The 17,780-nt window shown below is 39.8% G+C and overlaps 1 protein-coding gene across 19 annotated transcripts in view; it reads right to left on the minus strand.

Moving 5' to 3' along the window:
• The window catches only part of LRRFIP2 (LRR binding FLII interacting protein 2), a 114,118-nt gene that overhangs the window by 17,085 nt on the left and 79,253 nt on the right, over window positions 1-17,780 (minus strand). For 11 of the 19 annotated variants that reach the window (XM_088831537.1, XM_055414673.2, XM_055414669.2 and 8 more), the window contains 4 exons: window positions 16,454-16,570; window positions 13,429-13,500; window positions 8,497-8,667; window positions 833-925 (listed from right to left, as the gene is read on the minus strand). In XM_088831537.1, the coding sequence (XP_088687663.1) occupies window positions 833-925; window positions 8,497-8,667; window positions 13,429-13,500; window positions 16,454-16,570 (453 nt within the window). The remainder of the gene's footprint in view (window positions 1-832; window positions 926-8,496; window positions 8,668-13,428; window positions 13,501-16,453; window positions 16,571-17,780) is intronic. The other 8 variants (XM_088831539.1, XM_088831540.1, XM_088831541.1 and 5 more) reach the window with 1 other exon arrangement.

Genomic DNA, 17,780 nt, shown 5'->3' on the forward strand with positions numbered 1-17,780 from the left:
GAAAAAGGAGGGGAGTTTTGAACCACTAGGGACAAGGATGGGCTGAGTGTGACTCACGAGGAGGCATCTCAGGGCTGCTGGAGCGGGGCCCCCTGACATCACCACGGTACTGCTGCTCGTTAACAGGAGATGCGCTGGGAAACCTTGCCGAGGAAGTAAGCGGGAGCCAGTCCCAACAAACCTAACCTCTTATTTATAAAAAAATGGCAACCTCGAGAGGAAAACCACATTTAAAGAAAAACAGATACATGCCAGGTAGTAGGCTCAAAAGGATGAGAACTGCTGTCAAAGGTTTCCTGGAGCCCACAGGGCTCCCCTCCTAGGACCCTGCCCTGGTCCTAGAGCTCCTTGCCGGGGGAACCTGAGCCGCAGCCACAGCCAAGCTTTGCCTTCTGTCTCCCACCAGGCATCCAGACAACTTTTCATTTAGCCGTTTCAGAGATGCACCTGCCTGAGTGAAGATCACACTTCTTCTCCCCCAAGAATCATGTCCCAAAATACAGCACTCACTACATTCCCAAGAACCCTGGTACTCTGTAGTGTTTCCTTTCGCCCACTTCCTAAGTTATCTTTAGGGAAGAATGTGCTTAGGAATAGAAGACAGTAACAAAAGCTTCTGCTATTAGAAGGCAAATACTTACAGGGCTCACTATAATTTTTGACGCCTGCTCTCATGTTTCACGCTTGTAAAATGATAGGGTGCAGCCGAATGTGAAGAGACAAGTACAGGGTGTGTGGCGTTTGAACCCCCTTTCCTCCCAACACACAGGCCCTCATTCCATTCAGTGCATTTCCTCCTCAAAAAAGGTATTTCCAGAGCCCCTGCACGCACCTCAATTAGCTCATCTCTTTGCCGGAGGCCTTCTTTCAGCTCGTCCATCTTGTGCTGCAGCACGCTACACATGTGCTTCTGCCTTTCTAACTCCTGTTATTAAAGAAACGATACCGTTAACAGAGACAGTGGCACACGACAGACTGGAACAGCTACAGTGTAGCAGCAGAGAGGCTGGGTGTGGCCCCAGAAACACACCTGCACTGCCATGCACTGCAACTTAGAAAAATTCTGTATTCTATGAAAAGGCTCAGGAAATTCCCAATTTTCATCTCTTATGATTACATATCTAGAAAACCCAAACTAATCAATGGCAAAATTGCTTTGAATAACGAAATGACTTAGTAAAACAACAGGTTATAAAGTTAACATGCAAAATTCAAGAAGTGCCACAGATCAAAATGAGAGAAAATACAAGAAACAGATTATCAAAAAATAAAATACATACACGTGAACTTACAAGATATACCCCAAATATATACGAGGAAAATAATATAAAACATTCCTGGAAGACAGAGAAGTAGGACTGAACCAATGGAAAAGCGCACCATATTCTTAAATAAAACGATGCATCATAAAAATATAGGTTCCCCCTAAAATAACCTGTGCATTTAATGCAGTCCAAATAAATATACCAACAGGTTTTACTCTCCACAGAGCAACATAAATTGATTATAAAGTTTATTTGGGAGAAAAACAAGAAAAAATAGCTGGAAAAACACAAAAAGAAAAAGAAAGCTAACCTTACTAGATATTGAAACATTATTATACGGCTTATATAATTAAAACTGTTGTAATGGCTCATGAATACAGACCAATGGAATAGAACAGAAAATCCAGAAACAGGCCCAATTACATATTAAACAACAACAAAACAAAAAGTGGTTCAAATCAATGAGAAAAGCTAGGCTTTTAAATGAGCAGTGTTGGCATAACTGGATACAAACATGGCAAAAGAAAACTGGAAGCAAGCTTCACAGTGCACCGCAGGAGGAGGCACAGACAGACAAGGGGAGAAACAGAAAGGAAGCTGGAGACGCCGTCATCAGAGGAACGACGAGAGCCCCGCTGCAGCCAAGGGGTGGCCGAGACAGCACGAAAACGACCCAAAAGCCACAAACAAGGCGGCGAGTGGGTAAGACGGCACTGTGGAAAAGTTTCACACTTCTGGGAAATTCCCTGGAGACCCAGTGGTTAGGGTTTCCACTACAGAGGGCAGTGGTGTGATTCCTGGTTGGGGAACTAAGATTCCACAAGCAGGTGCAGCGGCACCAAAAAACAAAACAAAAAAACCAGCTTTTGCATGGCAAAAACACTGTAAACAAAGCAAAAAGACAAGTGACAAATGACTACAAAAAACTGTTTCACTAAGTTATATCAGAGACAAAAGGATACCATCTTTCCATATAGAGAGCCTCAAAAATTAGAAATAAGGACGGGAAAAACCCCACTATTATTAGAATAGGCTTAAAAAAAAAAAAAGGGACAGTTCACAGAAAAAGAAGTACATTGCTCTGAATATGAAAAGATGCCCTTACTAAGAGAAATGCAAAAGAAAACCGTGTTCTCACCAAAACACCAGTAGAAGTCCCCAAACTTAACAATATACTCAGGGGAAAGTAGTATGGAGAAGGAAGCAGGCCCACTCTTACAATCTGTGGGAATACAAAATTGCACAGCCCTGACAAAGGAGAATTCATCATATCCAGCAGGGGCACCAGGCCTCCTGATCCAGCAAACTCACTTTTCTGACTCGCACAGATACCGGCAAAAATACAAAGAGACCTATGCAGTACCTTGGTTTTGCAGGACTATTCTGAAGAACAAAAGACTGCAAACAACTCAAATGTCCACTAATAGGAAACTGGTGGTACAAGCTATAATGTAAGTGATAAAAAGGAGGAGGAAGAGCTCTCTGTATTAGTCACCAGGTGACAGAGTCAAGATACAGAAAAATAGTGCAGTATGCCACCATTTTCTAAGAAAGGAGAAGCACACATATATTTTATTTTTTGAATGGGGAAAAGGTCTTCTTAGGATTGAAAAAAAATGGGAGGATAAACCATTTAATTAAAAAAATTCCCTTAAGGGAGGAGAAAATAGGGATGAAGAGAATGAGACAAAAGACTGACTTCTTTGAATATATTTTTGTTACTGATTTGACTTCAGATCTGTGTAAATAATTAACAAATTGTATAAAAATTTCATTGCGGAAGCAACCCAAATGTCCATTGACAGATGAAGGACAAACAAAATGTGGTACATAAATACAGTGGAATATTATTCAGGAAGAAAATCTCGTCACATGCTACAAACATGAATTAACCCTGAGGACAGTATACCAAGTAAAATAAGCCAGTAACAAAAAGACAAATATGATCCCACTTATATGAGGTACCTGGGGGAGTCAAACTCATAGGGACAGAAAGTAGAACTGCTGCCAGGAGCAAGGAGGAACTGGGGGGTTGTTTAATGGATAGAGTTTCAGTTTTACAAGATGAAAAGTTTTCGAGAGCTGTTACACAACAATGTGAATAAACATTAATGAAATGCACACTTTAAAATAGTTAAGATGGTAAATTTTGTTATTTTTTTACCACAATTAAAAGTAAAAATAATTTCATAATAAAAAATTTGAAAAAGCAATTCCTAAATATTGAAAAGAAAATGTAGTGAACCTAGCTATATGTATCCAGTTAGTGGTATAACCACAGAGAAACTATTTCAAGTAACTTTAAAAACAATGGCTGTACTATATACAGCCGAGCAGTAAAATAACAACCAAACAGAAAAAAACAAACATGCTTTTAACTATTTTCGGTAATTATACTGCTGGTGGTAATGCTGGTATTGCTATTCTAGGTACTGTGGGATAAAGCTATGAAAATAGAATATAACAAAATTATTCCCATCCCGAGTGACTCTGAGAACTGGGAAGGGTAGTTTCAGAAGAAGGAGATACACATATGTAAGACAGAGAGGTCAAGTAAAAATCCTAAGTCTGAATATAAATTAGCACTATACACAACATATTTTGACTTTAAAAACAAAAAAACACCCCGTATACACATCGCCCTCACACAGCCACTGGAAGGTCTACCAGTTGGTCACTGACAGTCACCAACGCTGTGGCACACGCACCCTGAGCACCCACACTGCTCCAGCAGGAGAAAACCAGGGCTCCGTGGGCAACAGCCGATTCAGGTCTGGAGCGGAAAATGAACCAGACAAGCCCTGAAAACCTGCTTACACGACACAGCAAGGAAGCCATCACAGCCAATCAGACTCAGGTCGAAATTACCTGGGAATCAACCTGAAGATGTTCACTTTAGATAAAAGTGGGACAACCTGAAGAACAGTAAGAATAAAGCTACAATGGACGGAAATCGACAAACCAATTCCTGCCTTCATGATGGTTTTTTAAAAATAATAATAATTGGTCACTGTGAGAGGATGCTAAACAATCAACTCCTCATTTTGAAAACTTGTAAACAAAGGCAAGGAGTCACGCTTTTATCTTGCCTTTTCTATGCAAACTGTCTCACTGAGTAATAAGGGGTGAGGGGCAATTTACACTAATAAATAAAGCAGAGTCAAGTGAAAAGACAAGTCATGGAATGGGAGAAAGTATTTGCCAACCACGCATCTGATAAGGAACTTGAATCTAGAATATAAAAACTCTAACAACGCAACAACACAAAGATAATCCAATTTAAAACTGGGCAAAGGATCTGAATAGACATTTCTCCACAGAAGATAAACAAACAGTACGCATATTGCAACAGACTCAAAATCATTAGTCATCAGGGAAATGCATTCCAAAACCACAGCTCCTAGGATGGCGAGGAAAAAACTCAGATAAGAACAAGTGCTGGTGAGGATGTGGAGAAATCAGAATCTGCATACACCACCGGAGGGAACGGAAAATGGTGCAGCAGCTTTGGAAAAGGGTCTGGTTATTGCTTAAATGTTTAAACACAGAGTTGCCGGGTGACCCAGCAATTTCACTCCTAGGTATAATATTTAAAAGAAAGACAAACATTCCCACAAAAAACCTGTACACAAATGTTTAAAGCAGCATAATTCATCACAGATAAAAAGTGAAAAAAATGTCCATCACTACACACGTGGATAAACATGGTCTGTCTATTCAATGGAATATTATCAGGCTGTAAGCATGAATGAAGCACAGATGCACGCGCCACACAGATGAACCTGAAAGTATTAACCAAAGTGAAAGAGGCCAACTATAAAAGATTACATAGTATATGACTCCACTGATGTGACAGGCAACTAACTCTACAGACACAGAAAGTAGCACCCACAGTGGTTAGTGAGGGCGGAGGGGCCAAGAGCGAGGTGACGGCTGAAGGGTAGGGGCTGCGTTCTCGCGCGGTGCAGCATTCCAACATGGGCTGTGGCTGCATCTGCCTGTGAAGATGCGAAAGAACCCACTGAACTGCACACTTAAGATGGATGGGGTGTATGGTATGTGAATCACATCTCAATAAAGCCGCTGTAAAACAATGATGGAAAAATAAAAGAAAGCAGTAAAGATAAACAGAATGCCACTTTGCCACTCCTAATAAACTAGTGGGTATAAACACCCTGCTGCAGTGTCACAGAGATGCCCTATACTTGGGCTTCCTGAAAGAAAAGAACCTATAAAGGAGACTGAACCCACACGTGATTAAACCTCTAAACCTAACTATTTACAGGAAACACAGAAGAAAAAGGAGCATGGTAAAGAACCATGTTAATGAAACAGCAAAATCCCCAAGACTGTCAGAAACTGTTAAGACCAGCAATCCAGTTTCTTCAACCCATAAACTGCAAGAGACAAAAAGAGATGAAAGGAAACCGATAAATAGAGATTTGTAAGAGATGACAACCAACTCCAATGTGTGGACTCATCAAGACTATGGCATTTGAAACAACTGAAATTTTAACAATGACAGGATATATAGTATGAAGGACTTAACTTTTCAGAAGTAAAATGCTCTTGCCATTATATTTAAAAAAAGAGAGTACATATTTAAATTCATATTAAATTCAGGAATATTCTGGCGGTCCAGTGGTTAGGACTTGGCACTTAATACTGCCCAGGATCTGGCTTCAATCCCTGGTCAGGGAACTAGGATCCCACAAGTGTGGGAATCCCATACAGTGTGGCCAAAAATAAATAAATAATAAACTCATATTAAAATATGGGACTTGCTTCAAACAAACTGAGTGGGGGAAGTGGACGTGGTAAAACTGGCTATGCACGGATGGCCTGTTTGGGGTCAGTGATGGGTTCAGGAAAGTTCATTATACTCTTTGCTTGCTCTATTTTTGTTAGTCTGTTTAAAACCTGCAATAAAACATTTTGTTAAATCTCAGATAAACTAAAAAAAAAAAAAAATAAGGAAAGGAAAGAGAAAAGAAAAATAATTCCCTCCTATAATGCAGACATTCCTAACCAGGCATTCTGTCCCTGAAGTATAGACACAATATGTAAGACACAGTTACCATATTCCCAGCAGAAGACATGAAAGACATTTTGAAAGGTGGCATGGATATTGTTGTGGAAAGGAAACAGGAACATCTCCTGTATGAGGCAGTATCTGTTTAAGAGAAGAGATTGGGTTGAAGGTGCACCAGAAACAGACATGCCCACAAAGTCTTCTACATCACCGTATTTGAAGCCGATTCCCAGGGCATTAAAAAAACACACAGACTTTTCAAAGTCAAAAAGCACAAGATTTAGAAACAAAAACAAACAGAAAAAAACCACAGCTCTCTGTATACCAAGACATCTCTATATCCTAGAAAATGATAGGAGGGAAAATGAAGTTGGTTAAAACAGCTTATCATAGGGATTTTTTTTTTTAATACTCAAGGTCATTGGAGAAGACAGAAAGATAAGACCTCATTTTAGTACTGACCATTCAATACACAGCATGAGCTTTTCTTCTAATCTGTTAGATGCAAGAGCCAGAAACAGACATGAAAAATGTGTGGCCAGGTAGAAAGAGAGTGCAAAGACTAAGAAAAGTACGATGGCTTGGACTCTCCAAAACTGGCTGATGAGATACAGGAAGAATCAAAGAGGAACCCATCGACGCCACCACATAGTCAGTGAGCCACTGTCGTCAACATGCAAACACCCAGAAGCCCCTGTCACCTCATCTACATGCAAGTCTTCTTATCCTAATGTTTTTGCTTACAGACGTTATTTTTTTCCGAGGAGTTTAAGGCAAAATCCAGCAAAAACTAGAGTTCCCAAATACGCCTGTGCTCCCTCCCCGCTCCCAGAACAGCCTTCCCCCACTATCAACATCCTAAACCAGAGAGGTGTATTTGTTGCAATCAATGTGCCTACACTGACATGTCATTGTCACTCAAAGCCCATAGCTGACATTAGAGTTCACTCTCTGTTGTACACTCTCTGAGTTGTGATACATGTACAATGTATGACACAGAATAGCACTGCTGCCCTAAAAATCTCCTGCACTCTGCCTCTTCAGCCTTCCTTCCCCTAACCCTGCTGCAAATACTTCGTAACACTTTGTAAAAGTGATGAAAACAGACTGGAATGAGCATTTTCAGCCCTCAAGAAATCCCTATAGAGTCTATAGTAATAATGTGGGTCTCTTAGAGGTTATATTAACACCTTTTCTCCCTTTATTACGTACAAATACAGAGTGTTATTGCTTCTAACAATTCACCAAAGCACATTTCCTAAAATTCTTTTCTTTTCTTTTTTAAATACAATGTACCGCAACTCATTTCTTCATAGTAATATCCATCTGTCCTCTGCTTGAACTGATTTCAGCACTTTTTAAAAAACCCAATAAGCTTTTAAGGGAACTCAACTTGTTTCCTGCGGCTGTCAAAAGGCAAAACCAGGCCTTGGGCAGTGGCTTTTATTTTCCATCTGCACATTTTAACAATAGAGCTTACAAATCGCTAAAGAAAACATCTGCTGATTTCTGATCCACACCTCCACACTGCTGTTTCCAAATAACTGGTTAGAGAATTCTCCCCAATCATTTAGGAAACAGGTTCTCTTGAAAAATGAGAGAAGAAAAGAAGAGAGAAGAGAAAAAAAAAAAAGAAAAGAGAAAAAAAACCGAGCCATCTCACTGAAAGCCTTTGGAGCTTTGTGGAGTTCCAGCCAGTTACAACAGGAAGAAGTAATTCACTGTAATTGTCGAATTAAGAGACAGAAAATAAAGATAAAATTTGAACTGCATTCTGTTTTCAGAAAGTAAAGAGGTGATAAGTTTCCCCTTATGAAAATAAATTAAATCTTATAAAAATTAAAAAAGGAAAATATTCCAGTAATGGCAGTCTTATGTTCTGTCGATTTCCTTGCAGCAACCAGTTTTGAGGGAAATACCATTCCCCGGGACCCTGGCCTCTTCCATCAAACCCTGTACTTTAAAAAAAATTTTTAATTCTCCTTTATTCTTCATCGATAATACTAACAACCATTCACTGAACACATACTATGTGCCAAATAAACACTTTACAGTCAGTAATAATCATTAACCCCTCACCATAGAACTATGATGTAGGTATTATTGGCCCCAATTTACAGAAGAAAACAGTACTTTTTAAACAGTAGGTTTTAATTTTCTGACCCCAGAGAAAGGCATGATGTAAAATGAGCAAATTACCTTTGATTTTTCTTCATTTTCTCTATAAAATTCCGCCATCTGTTCCTCCTGCTCTTCAATAACATCCTTGAGGGTATCTACTTGGTATATCAAATTGTTCTTCTCATTGTCTAACTGTGCATTGGAAACCATGGCTTTCTTGTATTTTTCTTCCACTTCAGATAAAGACTCCTAAATGAAAGTCAGAGTCATCAGTCTAATATCTAAAATACATTCATCACCTATAGCACTGGCACAAACACATGAAGATGCATTTTTGCAAAATACAAGCAGTTTTGGAAACTCTGTTTAGTAACATGCACATAAAACAGGAGGGCGACAATAAGCCAAGAATGCCATTATGAGCACTTTTATGGGCTCTCTGCTACCCAAGAAAACAAGATCAAGCAGTAACGCAGCCTCTGAAAGATGAAAAGGCATGCAGACAACATGTAAGAGTCACAGTGTGAAAGTCATAAAATGGAGAATCATTAATGTCTTCAGAAATGTTACTCCTACAGTCTTCAAAAACAAGCTATCTGGTACTCTGAATGCAATGACAGGGAATATAGCCTCTTTTTATACAAGCAAATTTCATACTCCTTTGAATTTCACCATTTCTTGGATCTGTGTTTTCAGTACTTTCCTGTTCTGCATGATGTTAATAAATGTATACACATTTTCTCTGGAAATTATTCAAATATTAGCCATTTAAAATAAGTTCAGTTCAGTCGCTCAGTCGTGTCTGACTCTTTGTGACCCCATGAACCACAGCACGCCAGGCCTCCCTGTCCATCACCAACTCCCGGAGTTCACTCAAACTCATGTCCATCGAGTCGGTGATGCCATCCAGCCGTCTCATTCTCTGTCGTCCCCATCTCCTCCCACCAATAAGTTAAGCGACACAAAAACAATTCTTTTTTAAAAGAGAGCTACCAGGGGAATTCCCTGGCGGTCCAGTGGTTAGGACTCCATGCTTTCACTGCAGGGCCTGGGTTCAATCCCTGGCTGGGGAACTCAGATAACACAAGCCCGACTGCAAGCTCCCCCTCCCTGCCCCCCCAAAAGTGCTACCACTAAATGCCTAAATTTTTATATACTTCAAAGTTTTCTGCCTAAAATAGCTTACAGTCTGTTTTTAATTAGCTGCTTCTATTTTGGTAGATTACTATTACCTAGCAACATTTTTAAAGCTAAAAAGAAAAACATTTCACATAGAAAAAGTCATCACTTCTGTATTTTTAAAATGCTGATGCAAATGTTAACAAATAAAAGAGCAATGATATTGGAACTGAGGGTTCTGAGAGCCCAGAATCCTTTACACATTTATGATCAACTGATATTTGGCAAGGGTACCCAGACAACTCAGTGGGAAAAATCGTTTTTTTCATAAATTATGTTGGGGCAGCTGAGCTCCACATGCAAGCAAATAAAGGTGGACTCCCACCTCAAACCATACCCCAAAATTAACTCAAAATGGATCACAGTCCTAAATTAAAAGCCAAAATTATAAAACTCTTCCCCCAAAACACAGAAGTAAATCTTTATGACTTTGGAGCAGGCAGTGGTTTCTCAGATATGAAACCAAACTATCAATGTAAGAAAAAACAGACTTTATCAAAATTAAAAATTTTATGCTACAAACTATAACATCAAGAAAATTAAAAAAGACCATGCAAAAAATGGGAGAAAACATTCGTAAATCTTGTATCTAATAAGGTACCTGTATCTAGAATATATAAAGAAGACTTAGAAATCAACAATTAAAAGACACATAATTCAGTTTTAAAATGGGAAAGGATTTGAACAGATATTCCTCCAAAGAGGATATAAAATGGTAAGAATAATAAATATTCTTAATATCATTAGTGATTAAAGAAATAAGATCAAAACCATAATGAGATACTACTCCAAACTTAATAGGATGGCTATTATACAAAATCTAAAAAAGGGATAACAAGTGTTGGTGAGGAAATGGAAAAACCAGAATCCTCATACACTGCTAGTGAAAATGTAAAATAGTGTAGCTGCTTTGGGCAAACAGTCTGGCAGCAAGTCAAAATGTTAAACATAAGAGTTGCCATATGACCCAACACTTCTATTTCTAGGTAATCTGCCCAAGAGAAATGAAAAGATGTATCTATACGAAGAACTGGACACAAATGTTCACGGCAGCATTACTCATAATAGCTCCAAACTATAAACAATTCAAATGCCTATCAACTAATAAATGGATAAACAAAAAGTAGTAAATCTATACACTGGGATGTTACCCAGCAATTTTTACATATATACACACATACGGACATACATAGATGCATATTATGACATGGATGAATCTTGAAAACATTAAGTAAAAAGTCACTCACAAAAGACAACACTGACTAGTGGTCTGGGAGTGAAGGAATGGAGAACAACTGCTGATTAGTATGGCGTTTCTTTCTGGGGTAATGAAAATACTGTAAAACTGCTGATGTCTGTGCAACTCTGTGACTATGCAAAAAAAACCCACTACACTGTATACTTTAAATAGGTAAATTTTATGGCACGTGAATTTTATCTTAATAAACACACACACACAAACACATACACTTAATACACTTAACTGTTCACAAATCAGTAGCCTATTAATGTTGGGGTTTTTTTTTCCAGAAAAAATGAACAACTTTTAGGCCAACCCCATACAATGCAGAGTTTAGAATGATTCTGATCCATCTTAGAGACAAATAGCAAAAAAGAAAAAAAAAGAAAAGAAAAGTCATCCTCACAACTCAATCCCATACAAAATGGGGCATGACTGCATGAACCCCAGAGTCTGAGGCAGTTTAAGCAGCAGCTGCAAGGATACAACATTAAAATAATAAAACTGACATAAAATGTATGGAAGTTACTTCTCTTTAAACAACAGGCCACAGAGGACTAGTTTAAGTGTCAAGGTAGTTTTAATGATTTTAATCTAGTTCACACAGCGGTACCCATAAGGAATTAGTTTATCTAAATGTATCTAAGGAATTGATTTTCAGTGTAGGTTCTGGACTAGAAGCAACAACATTATGTAAGACCTGGCTAAAAATGCAAATTTTCAATAATCCCATCCTAGACTTTTTCAATGAGAAAATCTGGGAGTAGAGTCCAGCAATCTGTGCTATTAATGAGATCCAGGTGACGACGGATGGATGTTGGAGTGGGAAACACCCCTCACAGGCAGACATACTTGAGAATAATGTCATAAGCAATGATCTCGCATCCTTTTTTAATAGGATATGGGTACATCGACACTACTGTGCTCTGACCAACTGGATGATTTCGTAAATGATTTTTTTCTTCTGTTTAAAAGACTCATTTCAAGGATAAACATAATCTGAAATCAAGTTCAATTATACACTAACTATGAATTAAGAAAAGGGGTCTTATCTGTTCAGAGTCTCAAATAAGGTGAATCTGTTTCCTGTATCCTTCAAAGAATGTAATAAATGGTAGGTCAAAAAGAGGAAAATGTTCAAAATAAAATGAAAAACAAGTAAGAATTCCTCTGAATCATTTGCTTTTCTGATACATTATGTTACATTCAATACTTTAAAATGAATGTACTGACTGACTGCGAAGTCCTGGGTTTCTTCCCTTGATCTAAGACATTTCCAAGTCATAGCTCCAAAACTTGAAGATGAAAGCAATAAGGCTAAGTGAGCACATAGGCACAGTAACTGGGATTCTCCTGCTGTTCACCAATGCCCACACATGGCTGTCGGTGGTGTCCACGCGTCCCAAGAAGGCTCTCCAAGGCCTTCCCACCCTTTCTGGGCCTGAGTCTTAACTGTGTGCCTTCCGGGTCACAAGCACCTGCATGAAGGTTTTGGCTGGTAGTTGGCCCAAGTCCAGTCATGCCAGGGCAGCTGAGCAAAGCCTTTGCCTGTTAGGTTCATACTGTGGTCCTGGGGCATTGCCCAAGTCACCTTTCTGAATGCCTTGTTTACACATTTTTAGAGGCCTGGTGTCTGTTTCTATATTAAATAGGGAACTACCTGTGTTCAGAGAAACTTACAGTAATTCATAATATTAGATCTGGACTTAAGAAAACACAGGGAGGAGCATGATAATCAAGGGCCAATTATAACTAAAATGTCTGCCACACACCTACACTTCTATTGAAAACTGGTAGCCATTCTTGCTACCATTTAAAAAGTGAAAGTATTCGTCGCTCAATTGTGTCTGACTCTTTGTGACCTTATGGACTATAGTCTCTGTCCATGGAATTCTCCAGGCAAGAAGACTGGAGTGGGTTGCCGTTCCCTTCTCCAGGGGATCTTCCCAACCCAGGGATTGAACCTGATCTCCTGCATTGTAGGGAGACTCTTTACCGTCTGAGCCACCAGGGAAGATCCCTATTTAAATTTATCTCCAGATTCTTTAAGGCACTGAATCTGTGTAACCCTTCTTGACCTGTATGTAAAAACACCACCAAAAACACAGTCCTCAGGCCTCAGGGTCTTTCCACCACAGGGATTATTTATAGTAATGCTCTCTCTCAGATGCTTCTTCCTCCTGTTTCTAACACTGACTGAATTTGGTGACAGAAATAGTCAATGCTCTTTTATTTCGCTTGGAAGAATTTTAAGGTTTAATTCTCAATAAAAAAAATATTCTTAGAACACTTCTTAGGTTTTTGCCTAACTCAATTTTGTAAGGCTAAGACATAAGGGATATGTAAGTATTTTACAAGGTTTAAAAACTGAGGCTGGCTATCTTTTGCTGAATATTCCAAAAGCTACACCACACACGTAAATATCAGCAGAGACTGAAGTTCGTCTTTCACTGCAGGTTAAGCACACGATTGAAAGACAAACACTGTTAGTAAAGCCATGTGCAGTGGGGTTAAGAGAACCCGTGAAACCACCGTTACTGACACTTCTGCGCACAGAGAGCATGCTTGGGCTGCAGAAAGGGCCCTGATACCTTTAGTTCTTTAAGCCCCTGCATGTATCTCCCTTCTACATCCTGAATCTGGTCCTTAAGGTCATAGATATCCTGTAGGACATAGGAATGAACCATTGCATAAAACCACACACGCAAAGTCTCAAAGGATTCATGAAAATGTGAATTACTTCTGTATAGACCAGACCAAAAGAAGAGAAGTCAAAGTACACAAATGTAACTGCCACTCCAAACAGCACAGGTGATGGTGGGGCGGGGGAAGGCCCTAGAGTAACCAATTCAACATATTAAAAATTTTCTTGGCATTGACTCCTGTTGAAGCAATATTAGCAAACAGGGGCAGGGCTGTGTATGGACCAAAGCTATAGCTTATAATGTTTTTTAAAACACAATTTTGAAAACTGTATAAGTCATTAAAATAATTTTGAGTATAACACTTCACCGAGAACTAGTAAAATATGTAGCAAATTAATTACAAGCTGAAAATTTTACTGAGTTATGCAGAAGTTTTTAAAAAATGTAAAACTAGGTATGAACAAAGTTGTCTTTCAATGACTTGGTTGCTGACCACAATTCATTTGGGAGAAAGAAAAGTAAAGGGAGGGAAATTAAACACAAACCTTTTTAAATACAATGTCAAATGAGACAGTCTATCCTGAGTTAAATGATGAGAAAAGTCTTTCCTCCAAATGTTACCATAATCCTTAGAAAAAAAAGTAAAGCAGGTCAAATTTTAAATGGAAAACACTGTCTCCCTTGTACCCAACCTTGCTATATAAGATCTATTCTGGATGGTTGATTTAGGTTGGAAATAACAGCTACAGGCCCTTGAACATAACTCTACAATTACAGGCAGGAACAAAGGCCTACTGCACAGTTACATTATATAAACATTTCCCCTGCCTCTTCATTCCCTCCCCAGTGGGCTTGTCTTTTACTCCTCGGTTCCCTCAACAGACATTTATCAAGTGCCTACGCTGTGCTGTGCTTAGTCGCTCGGCTGTGTCTCACTCTTTGTGACTCCATGGACTGCAGCCTGCCTGGCTCCTCTGTCCATGGGGATTACCCAGGCAAGAATACTGGAGTGGGTTGCCATTTCCTTCTCCAGGGGATCTTCCCAACCTGGGGATCGAACCCAGGTCTCCCGCACTGCAGGCGGATTCTTTATTGTCTGGGCCACCAGAGAGTGCCTACTAGGAGCCAGATACTAGGATATACAAGCTCATTTCCTTCCAAGATGTTGTAAATAGCAAGCACAAGCTGAGTTTGAAGCTGGAAGGCCCCATCCTCCTGTCTTCTGCTGGACTAGAAAACAGCACTTGAAGGCAAGAGCTGAGCTTACCTACTTTGCGCCCCCCGTGCTTCTGCCTGGTACTAAGATCTCAACACCACTGGCCCCTTCAGAGTCAGAGCTAGGGTGACCTGGGCTGCCTCCTGCACAGCCACCGCCACTGCAGCAATCCTCCCGAGCCTCTGCGAACCCTCAGCGCTCTGTACCAGCTGCCTGTATCATACACCAGACTCCTGCTCCTGACCCGCCTGCAGTCTGACTGGTCACCGACGGTCCCTCCCTCCTCCTCTACTGTGTCGGGGAAAGGGGCGCCCACCTCCCCCCAGCCTTATCTGGACACTCCTCTCACCCACTCAGGCACTTTCTGCTCAGTTATTCCTCTCCTTTCTTAACTTCATGGTCTCTTTCTACTGGCTCAACCCAACCAATGAAAAGAATAACTACGGCTGCCTTTAAAAGAAAGCAAAACCCCTCCCTTAACACTCTCTCTATTGACCAATCCACTTCCAGCCTCCATTACTCTCTTCAGAGGAAGCTGCCTGCATTTCCTCCCATTACAGTTTTGACCTGCTCATCTCCTCCTCACTGTTCAAGCACAAGGTAACAGTTCTCCTTGCCTCCACGGTTCCTCCAGCCTGTGGTCAACCTTGAGGAATGCAAATCAGATAGCGCCGCTTCCCTGCTTCATACCCCACTGCTGTCAGGGTGAACCCGAATTCCTTTCAGGCGGCCACACGAAGTGTTCTGAGATGGGGCCCATCATTGCTCCTCCAGCCTTCTCTCTCAACCATTACGAATCCTCACTTTCCGTCCTATCCTCTGGCAACTCTGCTACACAGATAACCTTCCGGTTCTCTGAATTTATCAGAGAGCACCTTCACGCTTCAGCTTCTTTGCCTGGTTAATTTTTACTGTTCCTTCACTCCCTGTCTCCTCTGAAAAGCCTTTCGTTATCTCTTCCAATTTAGACGATGCTTCTCTGAATTCCCTTAACAGCCTTACTCTTGCTACTATGATAGTACCACACTGCCTGGCTTTACTGGTTTATATCCACTTGTCTTCCATGTGAAACACGGAATTCCTCAGGTTTCCAAAGTATGTTTTACTGCCTGAACCTATGGGGCCAAGTGCTCGATAAACGCTGAATGAATGAATAAATGCAGTTTTTATTACTACCCTTGCCCCGTTCCTCACAAACAGCATGCTTAGCAAATAGACATTCACAGACATCTTGAAAGGGTTATTAATGAGACTGGAGGCTCAACTAACGGGTTAAATAAGTTTTAATTACTCAGGTATTTCTGTCATCCCAAATATTATTCTACTTGTCTTATCATGAAACTCTGAGAGATAACTGTATTCAAGCAGCCAAATAATACTATAATGGCTCAAAAGACTAATAATCCCCAAAGTCTGGTTCCCTGTACATCCACATATTTTCCATTTAAAATGTGGCCAATTATTTGAAAGGATGACTTTTATATACATTAGAAAGTTTTTTTGGCATTTGTAAACTAGCAGAGCTCATTCCAAATACCATCAAATGTTCAGGAAAGAGAACAGAAAAGAATTAACTAATCTTCTTCCTTTCAGACCCTAGTCACATTCTTGAACTGTATTAACAATTTTTTTTAAAAAAACTCATACTTCTTTCCTTCCTACCAAGTCACATTATATGTTAAATGGTTCCAGTATACTACAAAGAAGCCAAAAATATAAAATGTTTATAAAAAGCAAAGCAAAACGGCGGTTTACCCGCAATTCACTTAATGAGGTGTCTGGGTCTATTAAGCTGCTGGTATCCCCACTTCCTCGCCTGGATGAGTTTCCACTTAGAGGGGTCGTTGCTGAGGCAGAATTTCGAGATGAAGGCTAGAGAAAAAGATGACACTTTTAAGTCTTAGTTCTTTAAAAATAAATTTGCTGTGGAAACTAAAAGTGGGGCAGGGTGGCAGGAAGAGCTCTAACACAGTGTGGATGAGAAGTCAGCGAATGCAGTCCACAAGCAATTTAGACGGGCCGTGGTGGGGAGGGGAGGAAACGGGGGTTACCCAGAGATGCGCCCAGGCATACTCAGCACAACTGCATTTGCTCACTCTTCTGGAATCTAGGATTCATAATCACTAAGAAGGAAATAGTTCGTGTGAAGAGCTGTCTGTTTTCTAAGTTTATCTTTGCTGTACTGTAAACAGCGCTGGGGTGAGGACATCAGCTTGATTTTAAACAGCTTCAGAATGCTCTGTTGGTATGCTAATTATTAGGTTTCTGAAGCTGCTTCTTTAGAACCTTTTCTTTTCCCAACACTTTATTGATAAAAGCTGGAGACACTGTCTGCAGCTGAGAGCAACAGCATTTTGCCCTTAGCTGTGGATGATGCTCCTGAATTAATAAACGGCAGAGACTTGGGCTGTTCATTTCAGCGGACAACGAGCCACACGTGGCAACTGAGCACTTGGAATGTGACTGGTCCAAACTGAGAATTCTTTCTCAGGTGTGAAATACACACCAGATTTCGAAGTCTTGATGTGGAAAAAAGAATGTAAAATATCTCACTGATAAGTTTTCATGTTGATTATGCTTAAAATATTTTGGACATTGGGGTTAAATAAAATACATCATTTGATTTAATTTTATCTGTTTCCTTTTACTATTTTAGTGTGGCTGCTAGAAAGTTCACATGTGGCTTACATTTGTGGCTTGCACTATATTTCTACTGGACAGAACTGGCATATCATTGGGGGCACAGCGAAAAATTAATCCAGATAATTTCCTAGGATGGCTTTCTAAAAATGTTTCTAGAAGAAAGTTAGAGACTTTTTTTTTTTTTAAAAACCAAAGCAACTCCTAAAAAGAATTATTTCACTTCAAAGAAATAATTTATCTATATAGGAAAAAGAAAGAAAACCTTCAGAGTCTGTCACCACCATTCCTAAAGACACTTCCCCATTTCCAGTGTGTAATGGTTTCTTCTCAGGATGAAATTCTAGAGGAATGAAAATCAAAAGAACAGCCACAAGTTTAAGAGGTGACACGCAAGGAAATAAAATGCAGTGTCTCTTCTCTTCCCAGGGCTTCACATGAT

This window comes from Moschus berezovskii, chromosome 24, assembly GCF_049115385.1.
Source record: "Moschus berezovskii isolate FMDL1 chromosome 24, NW_MosBer_1.0, whole genome shotgun sequence".
In the NCBI taxonomy this organism is placed as follows: domain Eukaryota; kingdom Metazoa; phylum Chordata; class Mammalia; order Artiodactyla; family Moschidae; genus Moschus; species Moschus berezovskii.